Source organism: Triticum dicoccoides, chromosome 5B (assembly GCF_002162155.2).
Source record: "Triticum dicoccoides isolate Atlit2015 ecotype Zavitan chromosome 5B, WEW_v2.0, whole genome shotgun sequence".
NCBI classification, from domain to species: Eukaryota; Viridiplantae; Streptophyta; class Magnoliopsida; order Poales; family Poaceae; genus Triticum; species Triticum dicoccoides.
Window position 1 is genome coordinate 53,969,587 of NC_041389.1, and position 19,754 is coordinate 53,989,340.

General features: G+C 42.8%; 1 protein-coding gene across 1 annotated transcript in view; it reads left to right on the forward strand.

Moving 5' to 3' along the window:
- Positions 1-927, forward strand: part of LOC119305155 (60S ribosomal protein L35-3-like) — a 4,010-nt gene extending 3,083 nt beyond the window's left edge. The window contains exon 4 of the mRNA XM_037581758.1: positions 682-927. Coding sequence (XP_037437655.1) covers positions 682-716 — 35 coding nt within the window. The 3' untranslated portion in view covers positions 717-927. The remainder of the gene's footprint in view (positions 1-681) is intronic.
- The last annotated feature ends 18,827 nt before the right edge of the window (positions 928-19,754 follow it).

Here is a 19,754-nt window from a genome sequence, read left to right on the forward strand (position 1 = left end):
ATGACCCAACTTTGTACTAAAGTTAGGACAAAGTTGGGTCATCTATTTTGGAACGGAGGGAGTACTTTGCAGGACAGGAACAGTGGGTAGTGAAGAGGATAAGTGGGAGATTTATGGAAACTGTGTCTAGTAAATATCTGACTCATTGAAGTACTCATCCTTGTCAAATTTAAAATTTTACAGTGTATAATGAAAGTATATATACACGTGGCTCTCTTTTTTTTTTTTGCGAAATGCCTAGAAATGCTAGGCAGTGGTCTAGTTGCTAGGTGGAGCTGGAGCGCTTTCTCTACCACTTTTTAAAACATTTGTGTTTTTTTGCTTAAACATTTTAAATGTGGTAGCAAGTCAGCTTGCCGGTGTAACTGGTATTTCAATGTTGACACCTTATGCAATGTTATGAAATTGTTTGTGCATTTCTAGCACTCTGCAAGTAAATAGACTGTTTCTAGACAACTATAGTACCCTTAACATAGGTTGAAATAGTGGGATAATATTTTCATGTTGGTATGCCACATTCAATCCACTGTTTTTTAGATCATTGTTTTTCTTATGTTCTGACATTTTATTTTTCCATTTTTGGAGATACCACTGGTTTTGCATCATACAAATGGGATGGACTTGCCTTTTTTTTGTTGGTTTAACCACACTGACCCAACATTTTACTGATTTGTTCCACAGCTTTCTCTGAAGATGGAGAGGGAAAAGAAGCATAATAAAGGCCTAGGTCAGGACTGCGATGCAATGCCTAGCATAGTGTGGAAGTATTTTATGTTTGCTCTGTTACCTGAAATGCCTAGATTGGTGTAAGTGGCATATTGTATTGACACTGAAATCTTACATGTTTCGTGGGAGCTTTGCTTTGTCTTTGTGAAATCTTACTTGTTTTGTGGAGCTTTGCATGAGAGAATGAGGTTGTCCTGCTTTTGGTCCAAATGTTTCTATTCCCATCTTCCATGCTAGACGGCTACTCATAATAACACTTTTAAGCCCATACGTCAAGATTCTGCTCAATTGTTCTGAAAGAGTTTTCTGGACAGTTTTAACTTACTGTTCTAACGTTTATCTGTTCATGCATCCAATATGTTCCTGGTAACCCGGTTGGTCGATAAAAACTAAGTTGGTGGGTTATAATATGTTAGTAGATGGACAGGAGGATTTGATGTTAGTAGATGGAGAGGAGGATTTGATGCATGTAAAAGAGAGGATGGAGTAAGAGCTGGAGCAAGCTTTTCGCCCTCTCATGCATCAAATGACAGTTTTTTTTTCTCTGAGAACTGTTGAATTGCTCTTACAACCTAGTTCAGGAAGGGGACAAGATTTCACCTAACAGATGTAGTAATATACAACATGATTAAACATTTATTCTCATCAAAAGAAAAATATCAATCTTCTCTAGAAATCACGAGTCCTTCTCACTATTAAACAAAAAATATTTTTAAAAATGTTGTTCGGTTATGAGATTAGAAATATATTTAAAATATTATTGCCATGTGACAGACCACATGTAATGACACGTAGGAAAAACCACCTTCAATAACATTTTAGCAGCTTATTTATATGGTTTTAGATAGTTCAGAAGTAGAATAACTGGTTTTATGGGTGAGTGGGTCAAGGTAAACCAACCTCAAATAAGTGAGGAGGTAAAGTAATCTTATTGGAAAATAAATTGCCTTCACCCGTAAGTAAATAAACTACCTAAAGCATAGGGAGAGAACGTCAGGTGGTTTGTCACCTGGCGTGAACTCCCATCCAGCCGTTCGATGTGCACCTGCGCCATATCATAGATGACTCAGTTCATGCAGTAGGCGTCCTGGCGCGAACGATACTAGAACCATGCAGTCAGTTCGCGCAGTGGGCGTCCTGGCGCGAACAATTCTAGAACCACGCAGTCAGTTCGCGCAGTAGGCGTCCTCGCGCAAACGATACTAGAACCATGCAGAAAACGTACCTAACAAAAGAACTAGAGAAAAATTCACTAGAGGTACTCATACTCGTCGAGTTGGCCAATTTAGTCCTCGTACTTACAAATTTCCTAAATACAGTAACTGAACTTGTCTCTGGTGGTCATCTATGGTCCAATATACGGTTTCTTGTACGTACGCGCTGATTTGGCTGTTGACTCGCATGTCCAGCGGGCGTTGATCGGCAACTCATCAGCACCTGGTCTGGCCGGTCGATTCGGGGGAATGCGGGGATTTTTTTTTGCAAAATCGCCAGGGAATAAAACAGCAGCCCACCTGGTCGGACCGTTCCATCCACCTGGTCGGACCAGACCAAGTCGCTCTCCTCTCCCCTGCTCTGCTGCGCTCCCTGTTCGTCGTCGCTGCCGAGGTGTGACCTCAAGCTCACCGGCGTGGCCGAGTGTGGCGACGGCGGCCATGAGCTCGTCGTTGGACGTTGAGCCGCCGCCGTCTGCTCCATTTGGCAGGGGCCTGCGTGACATCCCTCTCGCTTCCTCCCGGCGTGAGGAGCATGCCTCGCCGCCGTTGCATGGTACGTCGCCGTCGCCACCACCTTCTCTGCCCGATCTATCCATTTTAGCTCCGGGAAAGAGTGCGCGTCAACTGATCGGGCTGGAAGCGGTCCCAGTAGGCCGTGTTGATAGGTGCGGGGACGGCCAAGACGACGTTGTCGACACGCTCCATTCGTGAGCCAACGCGGAGCGGATCCGGCTGCTGCAGCGCGGTGGCGGACCGGTACATCCACCACCGGGCACGCTGCCTCGGGTCGTCGGAGCGCGTCTCCTGCATCCCAAAGCGGAGGATGAGCGCAGGAGGGATACCTTTGGGGTCGGTGATGGCACGCTGCTTCTTATCGACGGTCAAGACCTTGAGGAGGCCACGCGCGTGGTGATGCAGCATCCCAATGCTAGGGAACCACTGCCCGATCTCCTTCAGGTCCGCGTGCATGGCCTTGTCGTCGCCGGCGAGGTCATTGATGACCCTCTGCCAGGCGGGGCTGTTGTCCATGTCGTCGGCGACTGTGTGGTGGTCGGCTGCGACGGTTTTCTTGACTGTGGAACGAACAGAAACCGAGGCGACACGGGTGGACTTTGGCGAGTGGAGAGTGGAGAGGGGAGAGCGGCGGGTGGGTGGGCTTAAAGACAGAGGAGGAGAAACTAAAACGGCATGCAGACAACGCAGCGCACGCTCGTCGTACATCATGTGCAACGAAAGCTGGACCTGGGGGCCACAACGAAATAATAAGATGACTGTTAAGTAGCATTTGGTCAGACCACTAGTACTATCCCACTGGCATTGCACGCATCACTTAATACCACAGGCCTGGGTTCGAGACCCAGGCCAACCTTTTTTTGTTTTTTTTTTCAATCAAAAATTCATTTTCACTACAGGTTAGTACTACACCTAGTTACAATTCAGTCAAAACATCCAGGTTAGTACTACAGCTAGTTACAATGCACTACACCTAGTTACATTCAGGTCAGTCAAAACACCTAGTTACAATTCATTTGCACTACACCTAGTTACAATGCACTAAACCTAGTTTTCAATCAAGGTATGAACTCAAACAATCAAATTGCATAAATTTTAGTCAAAACATTCAGCTGAGCTCTAACTTCAAAAAATTCAGCTACTAAACACTGAAGCACTCAGTTCAAAAATGCAGTTAACTGAATGAGCCAATGATTGAACTACATTGAATAGTTTCAAACACAGAATGGCTGGTACATTTGAATAGTTTCAAACACTGAATGGCTGGTACATTTGAATAGTTTCAAACACCTAGTTTGAAGTTTTTGACAAAAAATCTGATGACTGCAAGCGCAACAACACTGATTCATCTAAACTCATCAAACATATTGACTCTTTTCTGCTTCTTGGGCACATGTCCACTTGGCCCTGCTTGCTTCTTCTGCTCAGCTCTTCTTCTCTTGTCCTCTTATTGCTATTTCCTCTTTGCTTCTTGATCTTCCTTCCTCTTCAGTGCTGCCTCTGCTCTCTTTGCTTCTTGATCTTCCTTCCTCTTCAGTGCCGCCTCTGCTCTCTTTGCTTCTTGATCTTCCTTCCTCTTCAGTGCCGCCTCTGCTCTCTTTGCTTCTTGATCTTCCTTCCTCTTCAGTGCCGCCTCTGCTCTCTTTGCTTCATGTTCTTCTTTCTCTTTAGTGCCGCCTCTGCTTTAGCTGCAATTGCTTCAATTGCTTTTGCTTCCTTCTCTTGTTGCAATGTAGCTTTTCTTGCTGCCGTGGCTCTTCTTCTTGCTGCCCACTCTTCTTTCCTGAGAGCAATTTCTTGCCTTTTTGCTTCTGCCTCCTCTGCTCTCCTCTCTGCCAACTCATTCATGGCCTCTAGTGCTGCATCACTTCTGGCTGCCATCTGCCTTTCTTTGCCCTTCTTCATCTTCAGCAGCTTCATGGTCAGGCTCCCATCATTGTAGTTGTTGTTGTATATGCTGTAACTTGAGAACTAGTTGCCAATGAGATAAATGTTGAATCTGGCACGATAGTTTCAATGTATTCTCTAGGCACTGGTCTAGCTTGCTGCATCTCGTGGAGCATTGTACGTCCAAAGTCCTGCACCTGTTCAAAGATAAGAAGTGGACACAACTGATAAGCATTGTACATCCTGTGAAGCATTCTACATTTTAACTGATTAGACACAACTGATAAGAAGTGAACAAAAGATTAGCATTTGCCTGAAATACAACTGGTGTATCATATTCACCATCTTCTTGAGCAGCATCTGGAGCAGCATGGACCTCCTCCTGTGTGAGTTGTCCATCATCTGGTGTTAGATTGACCTCCCGCTGTGGTACTTGGGCATCAACTTTTGCTAGATTAACCTCATCCTGTGTGAGTTGGCCATCATCTTGTGTTAGATTGACTTCCTGTTGTGGGAGTTGGCCTTCTTCTTGAGCAGCATGTGGTACTTGGCCAACAGCTTGTTGTGCCATAACTTGGTCATCATCTGACACATCATAAGGTATAGCCCTTGGCCCCCTTCTCACTTGTTTCTTTGGCAAAATTCCCGCCTTTCTCTGATTGCATCCTTTGATATTATGGCCCTGTTCATGGCAGTAGGAGCATGTTATTGTGCCTCCATGTCTGGTCATTACCTTGGTTCCATCTTTATTTTCAATCTCATAAGGCTGCTTTCTCCTACTCTTGTTTGAAAGCCTCCCTACTTTTTTTTCATAGACAGGTGGCTTGATTTCACACCCATTCATCTTCTCCCACTCTCTCCTATCTCTGGAAGGCTTGATAATGGGTTTGTATGCTAGCTTGAATGCTTCAATACTGTAGCAGGAGTGCACCAAAGTCTCAGGGTCAATTCTTTCATGTCTGCAGCATGCAACTGCATGGTGACACGGAACTCTGATACGTATCCATCATATCTACTTTTCCTAACGCTTTTCCTCTTGTTTTGGACTCTAATTTGCATGATTTGAATGAAAATAACCCGGACTGACGCTGTTTTCAACAGAACTACCATGGTGTTGTTTTTGTGCAGAAATAAAAGTTCTCGGATTGGAACGAAACTTTGCGAGGAATTTATATATGAATAAAGATAATTTCTGGAGCCAAGAACCACCGGAAGGGGGCACCTGGGTGGGCACAACCCACCAAGGTGCACCCCCTCCAGGCGCGCCCAGGTGGGTAGTCCCTACCTGGTGGCCCCATAGACCGTGAAACCGATGCTATAAAATCACATTTTTTCAGAAAAACCAGGGAGAAGGAATTATCGCGTTTCACGAGACGGAGCCGCCACCACCTCCCGTTCTTCATCGGGAGGCCAGATCCGGAGTCCGTTTGGGGCTCCGGAGAGGGGGATCTTCGATCTTCGTCATCACCAACCCTTCTCCATCGCTAATTCCATGATGCTCCCCAACGGGAGTGAGTAATTCATTCGTAGGCTCACTGGTCGGTGAGGAGTTGGATGAGATTCATCATGTAATCGAGTTAGTTTTGTTAGGGCTTGATCCCTAGTATCCATTATGTTCTGGGATTGATGTTGCTATGACTTTGCCATGCTTAATGCTTGTCACATTGGGCCCGACGACTGCCATGATTTCAGATCTGTACCATTTATGTTATCATCTTATATCTATGTTCTAGATCCGGTCTTACAAGTTATAGTCACCTACTACGTGTTATGATCCGACAAACCCCGAGTGACAATAGTCGAGACAGTTCCCGGTGATGACCGTAGTTTGAGGAGTTCATGTATTCATCATGTGTTAATGCTTTGTTCTGGTTCTTTATTAAAAGGAGACCTTAATATCCCTTAGTTTCCAATAGGACCCCGCTGCCACGGGAGGGTAGGACAAAAGATGTCATGCAAGTTCTTTCTATAAGCACGTATGACTATTTACAGAATACATGCCTACATTATATTTATGAACTGGAGCTAGTACCACATCGCTATAGGTTACGACTGTTACATGATGAATATCATCCAACAAATCGCCGATCCAATGCCTACAATTTTCCTACATATTGATCTTGCTAAGTTACTACTGCTGTTGTTACTATCATTACTGCTACAAAACTATTGCTATCACCGTTACCGTTACTGTTGCTGCTACCACTACTATCAAAACTATCATACTACTTTGCTACTGATCACTTTTCTGCAGATAATTAATCTCCAAGTGTGGTTGAATTGACAACTTAGATGCTAATACTTGCAAATATTCTTTGGCTCCCCTTGTGTCGAATCTATAAATTTGGGTTGAATACTCTACCCTCGAGAACTGTTGCGACCCCCTATACTTCTGGGTTATCAAGACCTTTTTCTGGCTCCGTTGCCGGGGAGCATAGCTACATTTGTTGAGTCACTTGGGATTATTACCAAATTATCACTATGAAGAATCTAAAGGACGCTAAGACTAAGATTTTTTCCTCTAAGACGAGGGGAGGTAATTAAGGAACTGCCATCCAGCTCCGCTTTAGATTCACCTTCTGTTATAAGTAAACTTGCAACACCACCACATCCTATTAATTCTGATATGTCGCAAGTTATTGATGATGCTACTTCTGCTATGAATGCTACTCTTGATGAAGCTAGTACCTTGCTTGATGATAATGTGCCACTAGGTGAATTTCTTGATGAACAAATTGCTAGAGTAAGACAACATGAGATTGTTGAAACTGATGAAAAGCTTGGAACTGAAAATCTTGAAACACCTATTAGAACTAGCCCTCCTAGATATGAATTGCCAAAGGTACCAGAAGGTTATGTTATGAATGAGGAGGCAACTAGGGATATTCTTGCTTGTAAGGATAGAGATGATCTAGAAAAATTATTATGCAAGTATAAAGAAAAAACTTTGAATGCTAAAATGAAATGTGATTCTCAGTTTGCTACTTCACCTATCTTTGTTGACCATAAAGATTATGAATTCTCTGTCGACCCAGAGTTGATTGCTTTGGTGGAATCTGATCCTTTTCATGGTTATGAAACTAAAACTGTTGTGGCACATCTTACTAAGTTGAATGACACAGCCACCCTTTTTGCTCATGATGAGAAAATTCACTATTATTATATTCTCAAACTATTTTCATTCTCATTAAAGGGTGATGCTAAAGCTTGGTACAATACTCTTGCTCCTGGTTGTGTGCGTAGTCCCCATGACATGGTTTATTACTTCTCTGAAAAATATTTTCCTGCTCATAAGAAACAAGCTGTCTTGCAGGAAATATTTAACTTTGTGCAAATTGAAGAAGAGAGTCTCCCACAAGCTTGGGGGAGGCTTCTCCAATTGCTTAATGCTTTACCTGATCATGCTCTTAAGAAAAATGAAATACTTGATATCTTCTATAATGGACTAACTGATGCTTCTAGGGATTTCCTAAATAGTTGTGCTGGTTGTGTTTTCAGGGAATGAACTATTGGGCAAGCCGAAGAATTATTGAATAACATATTGAAAAATTATGATGATTGGACTCATCCTGAACCACTGCCTAAACCCGCTCCAAAGAAGAGGGGTATCTTACATCTCAGTCCTGAAGATATGCAAGAGGCAAAGTAATCTATGAGAGAAAAAGGTATTAAAGCGGAGGATGTCAAAAATTTACCACCTATTGAAGAAATACATGGGCTTGATGCACCACCACCACCCAAGGTGGAAGAGGTAAATTCTTTAATGAAATTAAATGATAGTGATAATCCTCATGACAAACATCCTAGTCAATGCCTTTATGAGTTCGATAATCACATTAGAAAGCAAGATCACTTCAATGCAAATGTTATGAAACAATTGAAATACAACTCTGATATGATTGCTTGCTTAAGTGACTTGTTATTTAGAATCTCAAATGATGTTAGAGGTGTAGGAAAGCATGCCTCTATGGTTCAAACTCAATTAGAACAAGTTGCTAAATCTCAAAGAGAGTTGCTTAATGAAATGAACAATAATATAAGTGGCCTTGCTGCTAGAGTAGCAACTAGAGGAGGTAAAATGACTCAGGAACCATCTTATCCTAAGGGACACCCAAAGAGAATTGAACAAGATTCTCAAAGAATTAACACTGATGCACCTAGTCCTTATAAAAAGAAAAGGAAGAAGAAAAATGATACGACTTGGAATGCTTCTAGTGAACCTAAAGTACAAAAACCTCCTGATAATGATAATGAAGTTTCTATCTCTTATGCTGAAACTCAATTTGGTAGTGAACACTCACCTTTTGATAATGAAAAAGGTAATGATGAGGTTTGTGAAGATACACAAACAAATAATAAAGAACTAGACAATGATGTTGAGATAGAACCAACTGTAGATCTTGATAACCCTAAACCAAAGAATAAAATATATTATAAAAGAGACTTTGTTGCTAGAAAACACGGTAAGGAAAGAGAACCATGGGTTCAAAAACCTATGCCCATTCCACCTAAGTCAATTAAAAAGAAAGATGATGAAGAATTTGAACGCTTTGTTGAAATGCTTAGGCCAGTCTTTTTGTGTACTCGCTTGATTGATATCTTAAAAATGCCTCCTTATGCAAAGTACATGAAAGACATCATCACCAATAAGAGAAAAATACCGGAAGCTGAAATCTCCACCATGCTTGCTAATTATACTTATAAAGATGGAGTACCTAAAAAACTTGGAGATCCGAGAATACCAACTATACATTGCTCCATCAGAAGAAATTATGTGAAAACTACTTTATGTGATTTGGGAGTCGATGTTAGTGTTATGCCTTTCTCTTTATATAAAAGACTTGATTTGAATAAACTCACACCTACTGAAATATCTTTGCAAAAGACTTGATTTCAATAAACTCACACCGATTGAAATCTCTTTGCAAATGGCTGACAAATCAACTACCATACCTATTGGTATTTGTGAGGATGTGCCCGTTGTTGTTGCTAATGTTACTATTTTGATTGATGTTGTTATACTCGAGATGCCCGAGGACGACAATATGTCGATCATCCTTGGTAGACGCTTCTTAAATACTGCAGGGGCTATTATTGATTGCATTAAAAGCAAGTCCACTTTTCATATCAATGGTAATGAGCATACGGTGCACTTTCCAAAGAAACAATTCCAAGTGAATGATATCAGTGTTATTGAAAAATCTCCGACAATCACTATTGGAAGTTTTCAACTACCTCTACCTACTGTTAAAAAGAAATATGAAATGCTTATTGTTGGGGACATTCATATCCCTATTGAGGTAACTTAGTGATTTATGAAAGTTCTTCAGTTTCATGCTAATCGAAAGTGGTTGTTAATAAGACTTGATCAACCTTATTAATGAATCATTTTTGAGAGGTATGAAGTTGATGAATTTAGTGAGCACTACCTTCTGTCTCTACCTTTTGTTTTATGTTTTTATTAGTTAAACAAAATAAAATGCCATGTTTTGCCTGTTTTCTAAGTCTTTCGAACAATAAAAAATGACTCAAAAATAAAAGTTCTCAAAATGCTCTGAAATTTTAATACGATTTTTTTCTGAATCTTTAAGAATTTTTGGTGCAAATAATACCAGAGGGAGGTGCACCAGGTGGGCACAACCCACCTGGGAGCGCCAGGACCCCCAGGCGCACCCTGGTGGGTTGTGGTCCCCACGTGGGCCCCCTCACTTATGTTTTCATCCCACATCACCACCTACCTCCAGAAAAAATCACCATTGCTCTCTCTCTCTCTCTCTCTCTCTCTCTAATGTTCTTGCACTAGTGCATGATGCGGCTAACGCGACACTACGACCAGAGACCCTTCGAGAAACCGTGTGCGATGCAATAATCGCAAACGGTGGTGTCATAGAACCGTAAAAAATGTCCAAAACTTCTGCGATGATGGATGCATCAAACCCGGTTCAGATTTTAGTTGCGTGTGAGATGCAGGGCATACGGTTCAGTTCAATTAACTGTCTGCGATGAGGAGTAACAAACGAAACAGGCAGCCAGATGAAGGCGTGTGCGATACACAGCATACGGTTCACTAGGATGAACTGTTTATGATTAGGCAACACAAAAGAAACGGTCAGCCAGAACCAGGTGTGTGCGATATACAACATGCGGTTCACTCGGATGAACTGTTTGTGTTGAGACAAGCAAACGTAAACGGTTCAATATAACAAGATGTGTGTGATACGCGACAAACAGGTCTGTAATCGGAAATGTGTGCGAAGAAGGATAATAACACAGACAATTGCTTCTAATAAGATGTATGTGATATGCTCTGTTTACACGACATGTATTGGCCATTGGGGGATGGGCGGTCATCCGGATACGCCATAAGGATGCAAAGAGGGATCCTACATCAGCAAGGACTAGCTGTTCCACCAGTAAATCATCTAAGAGAACTATCAAGTTAAGTGTGCTCAGGCTGGAGCAGGCATGTGATGGGTGACTGGATAGGAAGTTGTGTTGATGTTAAATTAGCTGATAGGATGGGTCATTTCGGTCATCAAAATGACCGAAATGCCCCATTCCCTCAGCTAATTTAACCTCGAGGTCCTTGTTTTTTATTTTTATTTTATTTTTTAACATATGTTAAAGAAGGTCTACCGCATTAATTTTTGACAATGTGTATATGTGGCATATAGTTGATCCACCCGATTTGTTTGTGATGGAATAAGTCATTGTTTTGTGGGCAAACACTTGCTATTGTACAACCATTTGCGATTGATGAATTCATCACCGACGGGTTCCCTAGTGTGGTCCATGTTCATCTCATCATGTGTACGTGTCCTTTCGTCCTTCTCTCGCACGTCTTGTCACCCCGCTGCCGCAGACGTTCAAGCGCAAGCTTGAGCAGTGCGCGGGGGCGTTCTTTTGGCCAAACGGTGCTGAGCCCGTTCCCGCGCAACCGCGCAAGCTTCCCGCCCGACTCGGTGAAATCCCCCAAAATCCCAATGCTTATCAGCCTATTATATAAGCCCTCACGGCCGGCGAGTCTTGCGTCGCATTTTCCCCTCCCTCCTTGTAGCTTATCACGTCTGCTTCTCCCAAAATCGGCAATGGCACCGGACCGTTGTCGCCGCTCAGCCACTCCGCCGTCATCAGAGCACAACTCCAGTTGGGAGGCTACGAAGTAGTGCCGGCGCAGTCCCCAACGTAGTATAGTGCGCGCGGTGTCCCAGTTGGGTGTGCACGGAACACGCACCACACCCTCGGCCACCGGTGCCCGTCGACAGCTGTTGCTGGCCGCCGTTGCCGCCACACCTCCGTAGAAAGCCAGGGCCATCACCCGCTCTGTCGCCGTGGTCATCACCCACTCTGCCGCCGTGGCCATCACCCCACTGCTGGCCACCATGGCCATCACCCACTACGCCACCGTGGCACGAAGGCAGTAGGTGGTGGTCGTGGACGACACCCCATCGTCGTCCACGTGGCTGCTAGCCCACCGTCGGCCGCCGGGATCATCACCCGCTCCGCCATCACTGCCCGCAGGAGGGAGGTGGAGGTGGAGGCCCGCACATGCGGCAGCGACCTTGCGCGCTACATCAAGTTCTCGCGGGAGGAGGAGGAGCGCCTCATCGAGCATGCAAAGAGCCTTACTGCCGCCGTGGCCATGACACACGCCAACAGAGAGGCGAGGAATCAGGAGATCTACGAGGAGAACCACCGCTTCGAGAGGGGTCGTCTAGAGAGGCAGAGGGCATTTGAGGTGAGCATCGCTGAAGGTGTATCACCGGTAGGCACCGTATTGCAGTTGTCCAGTTTGTTGGTAGCCTCCTCCTCCTCTTCCTCTTATTGAGCGCCCTCGGCAGAGGAGAGGCTGTCGGAAGTAGTACAAAGCCCCTTCGTAGTAGTATTTAGGGGATATTTTGTTCAGTTCATCTGACTATAGATGTGGTGAAACTGTACAACGTACTTAAAATTAGCTAGTATATATAGTTGAACTAGCTATTTCAGTACGTGGTTGGCAACAATTGGGGAAAAGTTTGGTCGGTTCAGCTGTAAAGTTGAACTGTTTGTATAAATTAAGCACGACTGCTTAATCTATGAATGAAATCTATGCTTAATTACTGAATTTTAGTTGCAAAAGTTAGATAGTGCTAGTGATTTTTAGCTGCATATTTTGACAAATCGCAGTGTTACAAGGATTGACAAATGGCAATGTTACTAGATCAACAAATGTCAATCTTTCCAGTTTGACAAATGGCAATATCCCCAATATGACAGATGCAAATCTTACCAAATTGTCTGTACGTGGTTGCACACGGGTCATTCGAAAAAACCGTTTGCGTTGAAGGGAGGTAGAAATCCTGCTTGCCAAATTTTCTCTTGGCTTAGCGCCAAAGTCTCGCTTTGCATATCTTATTCAATCTGAACCGTTTGCGTTGAAGAGATGAACAAATCCTGTGCAGCGAATTTTCCCTTGGCTTACTGCGGAAGACCATATATAGGTCTCACTTTGCATACAGGTGTTCCCTCTAAAACGTTTGCGATGAAGAGCTGAACAAATCCTGCTCGGCACATTTTCCCTTGGCTTACTGGGGAAGCTGTTAGTGTACATACGGGTGTTCTATCTAAAACGTTTGTGATGTTAGAGTGGCAGCTAGTTGTTTCAAAATGCCTTTGTTGACTGTTATTCGAGTGCGCCTTCTCTCAAAATGGTCACGAAAATTACCACAACATGTCGGGTGCCATTCCATGATAGCATGCCAAGTTTCATGAATTTCAGACGAGTTTTGGATTTACTAGAATTTAAAAACAAAGTATCTCAATGTTTTGCCGGCAGTCAATAGTGTTGGTGTTTGAAATTCATTCCCATTTCTTGCATGGGACCTAAGCATGCACCGAAGGACACAGATTTTATTTTTCAACCAATTTATATGCACTGGAGCTTGTGCATGTAGTTCAAATTTGAATTATGCACATAAAATGCCTAGAAAACCCAGTTAATATATAAAAATGTCCTCAGGGCCGCCACTTCGGTCGTGGCCCCTATTAAAAAATCATGACGCTATTTGTTAGCGTCACCAATTTTTCTCCTCTATACGACACATGAGCGGGTCATCACTCACCTTTGTTCTCTTCGAGCTGCCTCTTCGTGAGGCTGAGCTCCTCTTCGGCCTGCTTCAGGTCCCGTTCGAGTCCGGTGACCTCTGCTATGCGGGCAGCAGTGGCATGCAGCACCGCCTGCTTATTCACATAGGCACATACTGTTGGATCCCTGCGGTTTAAAGTTGACCCTCCATTTGGCTTTTCTTACCGAACACCAAACAGAGTATCAGGGGCTACTGTCTATTGGGTGATAATTTCTCACACTTTTTACTTACCTCAAAGCCTGTCAGGAGGCTGGTGCAGGTTTCAGTCAATCCACTTTTGGCGGATCGAACCCTCTGAATCACCGTACTCATAAGAGCACGGTGCTCTTCATCCACGGAAGCGCCGCGAAGCACTTCCAGCAGACCATCCGACGCCTCTGGTGCAACGGAGGTCATCGGCACGGCCGACTCGCCTTCCCTAGCGAGGGGCTGCCTACTGATACGTCTCCATCGTATCTACTTTTCCAAACACTTTTGCCCTTGTTTTGGACTCTAACTTGTATGATTTGAATAGAACTAACCCGGACTGACGCTGTTTTCAGCAGAATTGCCATGGTGTTGTTTTATGCGCAGAAGACAAAATTTCTTGGAATGACCTGAAACTCCACGGAATATCTTAGAATAAATATTAAAAAAATCCTCGCCAAAGATAAAGACCAGGGGGCCCACACCTTGTCCACGAGGGTGGGGGGCGCGCCCCTCCACCCTGGGCGCGCCCCCTACCTCGTGGCCCCCCTGGTGGCCCTCCGACGCCAACTCCAACTCCATATATTGGCTTTCGTGGAGAAAAAAATCAGAGAGAAAGTTTCATCGCGTTTTACGATACGGAACCGCCGCCAAGCCCTAATCTCTCTTGGGAGGGCTGATCTGGAGTCCGTTCGGGGCTCCGGAGAGGGGGATTCATCACCGTCGTCATCATCAACCATCCTCCATCACCAATTTCATGATGCTCACCGCCATGCGTGAGTAATTGCATCGTAGGCTTGCTGGACGGTGATGGGTTGGATGAGATTTATCATGTAATCGAGTTAGTTTTGTTAGGGTTTGATCCCTAGTATCCATTATGTTCTGAGATTGATGTTGCTATGACTTTGCTATGCTTAATGCTTGTCACTAGGACCCGAGTGCCATGATTTCAGATCTGAACCTATTATGTTTTCATGAATATATGTGTGTTCTAGATCCTATCTTGCAAGTCTATAGTCACCTACTATGTGTTATGATCCGGCAACCCCGAAGTGACAATAATCGGGACCACTCCCGGTGATGACCATAGTTTGAGGAGTTCATGTATTCACTATGTGCTAATGCTTTGTTCCGGTTCTCTATTAAAAGGAGGCCTTAATATCCCTTAGTTTCCAATAGGACCCCGCTGCCACGGGAGGGTAGGATAAAAGATGTCATGCAAGTTCTTTTCCATAAGCACGTATGACTATATACGGAATACATGCCTACATTACATTGATGAACTGGAGCTAGTTCTGTGTCACCCTATGTTATGACTGCTACATGATGAACCACATCCGGCATAATTATCCATCACTGATCCGGTGCCTACGAGTTTTCCATATAATGGTTTACGCTTATTTACTTTTCCATTGCTATTGTTACAATCACTACAAAAATACCAAAATCATTACTTTTGCTGTCTTTACTTTGTTACCGTTACCACCACTATCATATTACTTTGCTACTAAACACTTTGCTGCAGATACTAAGTTTCCAGGTGTGGTTGAATTGACAACTCAGCTGCTAATACTTGAGAATATTCTTTGGCTCCCCTTGTGTCGAATCAATAAATTTGGGTTGAATACTCTACCCTCGAAAACTGTTGCGATCCCCTATACTTGTGTGGGTTATCAAGACCTTTTTCTGGCGCCGTTGCCGGGGAGCATAGCTCTATTCTTTGAGTCACTTGGGATTTATATCTGCTGGACACTATGAAGAACTTGAAAGATGATCGAACTACTATTTTGCCCTCAACTACGAGGGGAGGTAAGGGACTGCCATCTAGCCTTGCACTAGATTCTCCTTCTGTTATGAGTAAGTTTGCGACAGCTAAACCTACTACTGCTATTGATTCTGATATGTCGCATGTTATTGATGATGCCACTTCTACAATGCATGATACTTATGATAAAATACTTCTATGCTTGATACTACTGTGCCACTTGGTGAATATCTTGATGAGCAAATAGCTAGGTCTAGAGAGAGAGAAATTATTGAACCTGAACACGATGATGTGAGTGATGATGAACCTATGCCTGCTATTCCTGAGGGTTATCTTTTTAATGTTGAATCTATTGAAGCTGTTCTTGCTTGCTAGGATAGTCTTGAACGTAAGAGGTTGCTAATTAAGTGGAGTAAAGAATCTTTTAGAGGTAGGATGAGACCCGACCCTGCTTTTGCTACTTCACCTATCTGTGTTCCTGATCAGGATTATTATGATTTTTTTGTCGATCCAGATATAATTACTTTGGTTGAATCTGATCCTTTTTATGGCTATGAATCTGAAACTGTTGTGGCACATCTTTGTAAGTTAGATGATATAGCTGGCTTGTTTACTAATAATCAGAGATCGCGCCACCTTTATTTACTCAAAATATTTCCGTTCTCATTAAAGGTTTACTAAGAAATGGTTTAATTCTCTTGATCCTGGTTGTGTGCAAAGTCCCCATGATATGATTTATCACTTCTCTGCTAAATATTTCCCTGCTCATAAGAAACAAGCTGCTTTGAGGGGAATATACAATTTTGTGCAAATTGAAGAAGAGAGTCTCCCACAAGATTGGGGGAGGCTTCTCAAGTTACTTAATGCTTTGCCTGATCATCCTCTTAAGAAACCTGAAATATTTGATATCTTTTATAATGGACTAACTGATGCTTCCAGAGATTACCTGGATAGTTGTGCTGGTTCTCTTTTCAGGGAAAGAACACCAGATGATGCTGAAATTTTATTGAATAATATGTTGGCAAATGAAAATAATTGGGCACCTCCTGAGCCAGCTCCTGAGCCAATTACTGAGCCTATTCCTAAACCAACTCCGAGGAAGAGAGGTGTTCTATTTCTCAGTCCCGAAGATATGCAAGAGGCAAAGAAATCTATGAAAGAAAAAGGTATTAAAGCTGAAGATGTTAAGAATTTACCTCCTATTGAAGAAATACATGGTCTTAATTTATCGCCTGTTGAAGAAGTGTACGATCTCAATTTCTTATTTACTGAAGAACCTCCCGATATCCCGACACAGGTAGTAAAGGTAAATTCTCTCTATAGATATGATAAAGCTGAAGTTCCTCCTACTAAAATTGCTAGTCAGTGCTTGGATGAGTTTGATGACTTTATGTTTAAGCAAGATGACTTTAATGCTTATTTTGGTAGACAATTAAAACAGAATACCTTTATGATTAAACGCTTGAGTGATTATATGGCTGATATTAGAGGTGAACTTAAACTTGTTAGCAAACATGCTTCTATGGTTACCACTCAAGTAGAACAAGTACTTAATGCTCAGAAAGAAGTGCTTGATGAAATGAATAGTAAGAAAAATGATTATGCTGTTAGAGTGGCTATTAGAACTGGTAGAATGACTCAGCAACCTTTGTATCCTGAAGGCCACCCTAAGAGAATCGAGCAAGATTCTCAGAGAAATAATATTGATATGCCTAGTTCTTCTAAGGGGAAGAAAAAGAAAAATGATAGGACTGTGCAAACTTCTAGTGAACCTATTGCTGAACCACCTGATAATCCAAATGATATCTCTATGTCTGATGCTAAAACACAATCAGGTGATGAACATGAACCTAGTGATAATGTTAATGATAATGTTCATGTTGATGCTCAACCTAGTAATGATAATGATGTAGAAGTTGAACCTGCTATTGATCTTGATAACCCACAATCAAAGGATCAACATTATGATAAAAGAGACTTTGTTGCTAGGAAACATGGTAAAGAAAGGGAACCATGGGTTCAGAAACCCATGCCATTTCCTCCTAAACCATCCAAGAAAAAGGATGATGAGGATTTTGAGCGCTTTGCTGAAATGATTAGACCCATCTTTTTGCGTATGCGATTAATGTCACGACCGGTTTTTCAATTAAAAGCTTATTGAGCAACCGACCTTTATGCAGACCAGTATAGGAAAATCCTCCTTACTGGTAGACAAATACTTGATACAGTAGGCCAGTAGCATTAAATATATTACAGGGTCGAGCTGAGGCCGCTCAAAAATTTATTACAAACACGCCAATATTGTACATAAGGGCGGTTATGATACATGGGTGGGGTGGCATACTACTGACTCGAGATAAAAGTGGTGGTGGAAATATCACAGTGGAGTGGATAACATGACTCCTAAACTGGCAGCTCATCGAGCGTCGAGGTGAGGCCCGATGAATTTATTTAGGTAGCGGAAGCGGATATAATACAGTGACCAAATCCAGGATCGCACGAGACTGACTGGGACTCCTCTAGGCGTCGGACTCGCTATCGAACTCTTCATCCATGAGATCGCCTTCGTCAACATCTGGCCAAATCAATAAGCCAGGTGAGTACTTTGAAAGTACTCGCAAGACAGTTCGGACATAAGATATAACAAATGCATGCATGAATGCGTCATGGGCAAATAGCAATGCACATTCAAATAATAAATATTGGCACAACATGATAAGTAAAAAGGTAGTCTTCCCGAAATCCCAACAAAATAACTGAAAACCGATCAGGTGTCTGGAGCGACGCCTCGAAGGGTAAACGAATAAATAATCATGCCGCAGTCGGGCGTCTAAGCGACACCACATAAAGGGCTTATATTGAAAAGTAAATGACATGCGTGCCACAGTCGGACGTCGGAGCGACATCGCAGAAAGGGCTTATATCGAAAGTAAATAACAAGCGTGCCACAGTCGGACGTCGGAGCGACATCGTAGAAAGGGCTTATATCAAAAGTAAATAATAAGTGTGCCACAGTCGGACGTCTAAGCGACATCGCAGAAAGGGCTTATATCGAAAGTAAATAACAAGCGTGCCACAGTCGGACGTCTGAGCAACATCGCAGAAAGGGCTTATATCAAAAGTAAATAACAAGTGTGCCATAGTCGGATGTCTAAGCGACATCGCAGAAAGGGCTTAAATTTTATTATTCATATATGATAAATTCACAAAGATATAATACTCATACGAAATATTCAACACATAATAATAAACGAGTTAGTCCATCCACAGGAATAAACATTTAACCGGACTTAACACTCATGTGGTTCACCGGAGTTTTTGTCACTAAGACTGACACTTGACAAGATAAGTTGGACACAGTACTTGGACATGGATAAGATGATTTAAAGGATTTTTGCCTCTGCAGAGTTTGTACTAAATTTCCCACAGCCAATGGATTTCCGTAGTCACGAAGGACTAGTTCCGTTTACGGTATTTCGGTAGAAACACATCTAACCAGTACACACCCATTCCACCTCACGATGCTAGGAATCACCCTAGACAACGTTCAAGAAAAACTTTGAGATGGGGAGATCACAATCTCGAATAGCATGGGATCAAATTTATATACGCGCGGTCTAAGGGGTGCCCCCCTCTCGGTCCCAACCGGAAACACTCATGCCCCCTGACCGGATGACTGGCTTTAATCCAGGGCCATGGAACCCTCATCATGGCCTCTCGATTTGGTGTGTACCAGGAAAGCGGTTTGCAACTTACTAAGCCATATCCCTTGCAGAAAACATGTGGTAGTACAGGAAGGGAAAACGGATGGAAACTGGACTGATTCATGTTGACACTGGAGTCAAATAGTCTGGCATAAGACTGGCATGCTACAACACTGCCATCTTACCCATTCTCATGCCATCACATGGCCATGCAAACTCATATCCAACAACTTATGGATTTTCGAAACTCACTTGCCTCAACTTTGCATGTAATGTAACATTCAAGGAGATGCTCATAAACATGCCATGAAACTACTTAATGCAAACATGCCAAAGACACTCATCATATCAAAAGTTCAAACATGCTTGCCTGGTTCGGAGTAGTCGGAGTCTAGCTTGGCGAAGTTCGCGGTTCCGTCACCTCCTCCGGTATCTACGTTATAAGAAAATACGTACTAACGTAAATACCAAGAGTGCACAAAAAATGTTCCAAATATTTTTTCAAATAAATATGACAAAAAACTAGACAGAAAAATAAAGATGACAGAAAAAGAATCAATCAAAAATCAGTTTCTCTTTAAAAGTTATAAAGGTTTTAATCCAGGGACTCATCTGTAATGAAACAAAAAGT